We start from the raw sequence: 6,623 nt of genomic DNA on the forward strand, positions 1-6,623 counted from the left end.
TTTTACAATTTATTTTTTAGTAAACTTGAATATAACTTTTTTCAGATTTAAGTGTGTTACACCTGAAAGTTTAATTTCAGAGTTTTTATTCCCACTGTATGGGTCTTCTGTAATCTGCTATATTGCTCATCAATACTGTAGCATTCAAAATGGATGTGTTCTGTTGTACTTGGTAGTACACCCCTCTGAACTAAGTGGTTAGGTGGAACAATGGTATTTTATGTTGCTAAACTTCACCTGATCCAGAGCAGGTTCTGTTCAGTGTGTCTGTAGAAATTCAGTGGAAGAAGCACATCTTCACTGCTTCCTGTATGCAATCCTAATGCCTTTTTTACACTGCTGGAATTGCAGCTAATAAATTTCAGTTTCATGTTTCTTTTACTAAGTTGCAGGACAGAGTCAGACCTGAACAGACTGAGGATCCTGTAATGTTCATAGGCACCAATTTTCTATTTTACTAATATAGTTTTTATAGTGTTTATAGATGTTATTGCAGCGTAAAAGAAAAACTATATAATTGACTTTACTGTGATAGCACAAAAAGGAGTGAAAAGTGAGGCTCTCTTTTTAAAAAAAATAGAATAAATAAGAAAGAATAATGTCTTGATGCATGCTCAATCATCCAGGTAAGGAGAACCCAAAAGGTTGATTCTGTTCATCTGGACGTTTTCAGTGGAAGAAATATCCAAGGGACTTCTAAATTGTTGGACTTTATCCTGGTAAGTCATACTACCATAGAGTAATTTAAAAAGAAAAAAAAATCTAGCACTATGAAAGCACGTGCTAGAGCAGCGGTCCCCAACCTTTTTTGCGCCACGGACCGGTTTATGCCCGACAATATTTTCACGGACCGGCCTTTAAGGTGTCGCGGATAAATACAACAAAATAAAACTAGTACCGGTACCGAAAAAACAGAAAATTTATTCATAACACACATGAAAAGATCCAGGAAAACCGAGTAAACGATAAAAACGATAACAAAATAACGCTGAAAACCGATAAAAACCCTGAAAACTATACATTTCACACCTGAGCCTCAACTCTCGCGGCCCGGAACCAAAGGACTCACCGACCGGTACCGGTCCGAGGCCCGGGGGTTGGGGACAACTGTGCTAGAGAACTAAAATATTTGAGTTAAATGAAGTGGTTGGTTGCAATCACTATATTAACAAATTGTTTATATAATAATAACAATAAATTGTATTTATAAAGCGCCTTTCAAGACACTCAAGGACACTTAACAATAGAATAAAACATATTATAGAGATGATGAAGTGAAGAACAATAGAAACAAAAGCACAAGATAAAATGAACAAACAGTTGGTTCACTGTGAATAAGCAGATTTGAACAGATGGGTTTTGAGTTGAGAGTTAAACTGGGGGAGAGAACCAGTGTTTCTTATATCTGGGGTAGAGGGTTCCACAGTCTGGGAGCAGAGCAGCTAAAAGCTCTGCTTCCCAGCAAGGTGAGGCGGAAAGAAGGCAGCGCAAGCTGGATAGAAGAAGAGGATCGAAGTGAGCGAGCAGAAGAGGTAGTGTTTAACAGGTCAGAAATGTAAGGAGGAGCAAGGTTATGAATGGCCTTGAAGGCGAGCAGAAGAAGTTCCTGAAGAACAGGGGTGATGTGCTGGTAGGAGGTTCTGGTAATAATGCGGGCAGCGGAGTTTTGAACACGTTGAAGCTTATGGAGGAATTTTTGGGGGAGACCATGCAAGAGAGAATTACAGTAGTCAAGGCGGGAGGTAACAAGACTTTGGACAAGAATGGATGTAGACTGGGTGGAAAGAGAAGGACGTAATCTGTTAATGTTGCGTAGATGGAAATAGGCAGAACGGGTGAGATTGTTGATCTGAGATTTAAAGGATAGTGAACTGTCTAGGATGACACCAAGGCTCTTAACCTGATGTGAAGGGAAAGCTGTGGAGTTATCTAAAGTGGGTGAGAAATGCTTTGCCTTCAGTAGGTTAAAGGTTAGTGCCAACAGGGAGAATTTCAGTTTTATCCTCATTGAGCTTAAGAAAATTAGAGCTAAACCAGGATTTTAATTCAGATAGGCATTCTCTAAGGGAACAAGGTGGGAGGGAGGAATCAGGCCTACAGGAGAGATATAACTGGGTGTCATCAGCAAAACAGATCAAATTTGCAGAAAATGGTACCAAGACGGAGGATGTAAATTATGAAGAGAAGAGGGTCGAAGACTGAACCTTGGGGTAGACCAGAAGTGACTGGGAATAGATGAGAGCAAACTGATATAAGAGGAGATATGACTGGGACCACGCTAGGGGTGTTTCAGAGACACCAAGAGAGGAAAGTCTGCTTAGTAGGACGGAGTGAGAGATTGTGTCAAAGGCTGAGCTCAGATCCAAAAGGATGAGAATGGTGAGAAGACCAGAGTCAGCTCCGATTAGACGATCATTAGAGTAAAGTAAAGAAGTTTCTGTGCTATGACACGAGCGAAAACCATATTTAAACCTCTTGTAGATGTTATTATTAACCAGGTGTAAATTAAGTTGAGCTGCAACAGTTTTTTCAAGTATTTTAGAGATGAAGGGTGGATTAGAGATCGGAGGGAGGTTGTTAAAGTTGTTAGGATCTAAAGAAGTTTTTTTCAGTATGGGAGTGACTGAAACAATCTTGAATAATGAGGGTACGATGCTGGTGGTGAGTGAAGAGTGAATGGCAGCAGAGATGAGTGGGAGTAGGGAAAAGAGGCAGGATTTCACAAGGCCTGTAGGCATAGGGTCATAGGCAGGCTTGGATTTACATATGAACTCAGAAATATCAGATATATCAGGAAGATGAAAGGTGGAAAAGGGCTCAAAATGGAGAAAAGGTTCTGGAGAGGGCGTAGACAACATTCAAACTGAGTTGCTGATGAATGTTATGAATTTTTGAAGTGAAGAACTGCATCAAGGAGTTACATGTTTCAGAAGAAGTGTGGTGGTAAAGCATTGGGGGGTTGAAGAAGTTTGTTGAGAACTGTAAACAGAATCCTTGTGTTACCCTCATATTTACTGATAATACCAGAGTAGAAGCTTTGTTTAGCCTTGTTGATGGAATCTTTTTATTGGAGTACAACAAATATTTTTAAAAAAAAACTAAATAAAAAACAAGATAATTTTTTTTAAGGAAAGAACCGTCTTCAGTTTATCAGGTATATTACCTTGTGGGATATTTACATGTCTTGTTTTGTGTTTTTCAATCCCAAGCAAAATGTCTTCTCAGTCTGAAAAGGATCTCTCCTGTCCCGTCTGCCACGACATCTTCAAAGATCCTGTCATCCTGTCATGCAGCCACAGCTTCTGTAAAGACTGTCTGCAGCTGTGGTGGAGAGACAAACAAATAAAATCCTGCCCAATATGCAAGACGATTCCTTTACTGAATGATCCTCCCCGTAACTTGGTGTTAAAGAACCTGTGTGAGGCCTTCATAATTAAGAAAGCTCTAAAAGCTTCTAAAAAGTCTGAGCCTCTCTGCAGTCTGCACTCTGAGAAATTCAAACTCTTCTGTTTGGATCATCAGCAGCCGGTGTGTGTTGTCTGTCGAGATTCAATAGCACACAAAAACCACAGATTCAGACCTATTGATGAAGCTGCACACGGTCACAGAAAAGAGCTAAAGGAATTGCTGGCACCCTTAAAGGTATTAAAGATGAACACTGAATACACTAAAAGAGAGTTTGACCAAATAGCAGAAAGCATTAAGGTCCAGGCCCAGCAGACAGAAGAGCAAATTCATGAGGAGTTTAAAAAGCTTCGTCAATTTCTACAAAAGGAAGAAAACACCAGGATCACTGCTCTGAAGACAGAAGAGAAACAGAAGAGTCAGATGATGAAGGAGAAGACTGAGAATCTGAACAGAAAAATGGAAACTCTTTCAGAAACAATCAGAGCCACAGAGGAGCAACTGAGAGCTGAAGACGTCGTGTTTCTCCAGAGCTACAAGGCTGCAGTGATCAGAGTCAAGCAGCGCCCCCTGATGGAGGATCCACAGCTGGTCTCAGGAGCTCTGATAGATGTGGCCAAACACCTGGGCAACCTGACCTACAACATCTGGAATAAGATGAAGAAGAAGATGGTCTCCTACACTCCTGTGATTCTGGATCCAAACACAGCTCATCCACAACTCATCCTATCTGACGATCTGACCAGTGTGACATTTGGAGGGAGACAGAAGGTTCCTGATAATCCAGAGAGGTTTGACTATTGTAAAGTTGTCCTGGGCTCTGAGGGCTTCGACTCAGGGACTCACATTTGGGATGTTGAGGTTGGAGAAGAGGGATTTTGGGCCTTTGGTGTTGTAAATGAGTCTTTTGAGAGAAAGACACAAGCACCATCAGGTGTCTGGCAATTAAGTCTCAAGGATGAAAAGTACATAGTAGCAACAACACCAGATACATATAAATACTTGCCAGTAAAGAAGCTGCAGAGGGTCAGAGTTCAGCTGGAGTGTGACAGAGGGAAGCTCTCATTGTTTGATCTGGATACCAACACACTCATACACACCTTCAAACACAATTTCACTGAGAAGCTGTTTCCTTATCTTGAGACTAAGAAAAAACCACTGAAGATATTACCAGTGATCTTGAAAGTGGACGAGCATATAACTCCTCAATCAACAGGTTTTTGATCTCATTTTGAAACCAGTAAAAAGTCCTAGCATTAATAGTTCCAAGATACTAAGAAAGAGCAAATGCTTTCACAGATTTTTCACTTATTCATTGTTTGTCCTATTTTAAGATCTGATTTCTGAATGATTCTTTCTTCTTTTTCTAGCTACTAGGAAATAAATTTGCCGTTTGAGAAAAACTATCATGGTTTTTTGTCCTAAAGTTAAAATGTGACCTGTTGTACAAGATATAAACGATTGACCAAGTCTGAGCTGCAGTTTCGTATTTGAAGTTCTTGTTTCTTTTACAACATGAAGATACCATTACAGAAATATTCAGCTACAGTATTTACTGCTGAGATTTGAATTTTAACAATATAATATAAAATACACCCAACAAACACACATACATAACTTTACCTGGGAATAAGAAAATAAAAACAACCCAGACATGAACATAAGCGTGAGGAGCGTCTGCAGAACAGCAGGGGGCGCTCTTCAACCATTAAATGTAGCTGACTATAATAATTCAGGTGGTTCTCCTACTCTATACCTGTAAAGAATCAATCCATAAATTGAATAAATAAATTAAATATCTAATGGTATATGCCTAACAAGCACTAGCTTAAAGCCTCCACAACTATTTTAAAAAAGTGATTTTGCCAAACTGGAAAATTGAAAACAATAAAATGTCAGTTTTATTAAAGTGCTAAACTGTCTTCAATAATCTGTTGTGTGTAAAGACTTTTATTTTTGGCCTCTTCAGCTCAACTTCAGCTTTTTGTTTTCCTTTCTAAGAAGACTGTCAGCTGTTCCCTTGTGCTGGGCTCTGAGGGCTTTGACTCAGAGATTGTGATCTTGAAGTCACAAATGATGAGGACTGAACCCTTGGCCTGGTGACGGGTCTTGTCTAAGAAAGGGACAAACACAGACTGGATTCTGGGAAATATATTTGTTTGAAGGAACTAACGCAGCAGCCTCTTCATCACTTCCATGTAAAGTTGTTTCAGTGAAGAAGGTCCAGAGGGTGGGAGGTTAGCTGGACTGTAACAGAGAGATGCTCCCATTCTTTGATGTGAACATTAACACACACCTAGTTGTTTCCACACTGTTGTGATTGAAAATGTTTGATTTATTTTACTAAATTAGGTGGTTATAATCATTTTCATACATTTACTGCAAATGTGCTCATAATGAGTTGGCGCTCAGTCTTCTGAAGGTCATAAGCTTTGTTCGGCTTTACTGTCCGCACTGATATATTGTAGGAAATGACTTAGAGTGCAGAGGGGTAACTGCAAACACGCTTACACACATAGATTATGATTAGAATAAGTCTTTGGGTCAGAGAGCTCTGAATGTGATTTTCTAAACCAACTTTGAATCACTAGAAGAACAATGGATAATAGCATTAGATTATCAAGGCTAGGCAGAGAGGTGTTTCGCTTTTCTGTCTCTTACAGAGGAGGGAGCAGATACCAGACGAGGTCATGGAGATATGAGGATGCTTCGGAGCAGACACCAAGACTGCGTCCGTGCGGGAGGAAGTTAGCTGTTATAATCTATGTTTTTGTCTCACTGTATAATGTTGTACAGCCTGTTTGGGGGTCATCCTTTTTGTCAAACATGCTGTTGGTTCACATAGAAGTCACATAACATTTCAACTGCAAAAAGCAAAATAAATCCTTTTTAAAGAGACATACCTTTTTTCTGAGATTCCTTCCAAAATTATGAACACAACAAATACTGAAACCAAAGCATGAACCACAGAAGAAATCACCCCTCACTCAAAGAGTCTCATGACCCCTTTATCATCAGGTTTTGGTTTTGGTTTCAAAACCAGCAAAACGTTGCTTCATTCTTCTCAGGAGAAAACAGAAATATAACATGTTCCTTCACACTGAAATACATCACTGTGTCAGGCATACAAGAAGCACACCGTGTGGTGGAGATATGAACATATGCATATAGGCCGTGACTAAGATTGAAGAAGTTTGATATTTTTCTGTCTTTGATAT

General features: G+C 39.6%; 1 protein-coding gene across 1 annotated transcript; it reads left to right on the forward strand.

Annotated features, from left to right (window-relative positions):
- The first annotated feature begins 666 nt into the window (after positions 1 to 666).
- LOC102210517 (nuclear factor 7, brain-like) lies at positions 667 to 4,629 on the forward strand. The gene is made up of 2 exons (XM_005753946.1): positions 667 to 719; positions 3,210 to 4,629. The coding sequence occupies exon 2, from the start codon at positions 3,214 to 3,216 to the stop codon at positions 4,627 to 4,629; it is 1,416 nt and encodes a 471-aa protein (XP_005754003.1). The 5' UTR covers positions 667 to 719; positions 3,210 to 3,213.
- Positions 4,630 to 6,623: the final 1,994 nt, after the last annotated feature.

This window comes from Pundamilia nyererei, unplaced genomic scaffold, assembly GCF_000239375.1.
Source record: "Pundamilia nyererei isolate P.nyererei 1_Seehausen unplaced genomic scaffold, PunNye1.0 scaffold00483, whole genome shotgun sequence".
Taxonomy (NCBI): Eukaryota; Metazoa; Chordata; class Actinopteri; order Cichliformes; family Cichlidae; genus Pundamilia; species Pundamilia nyererei.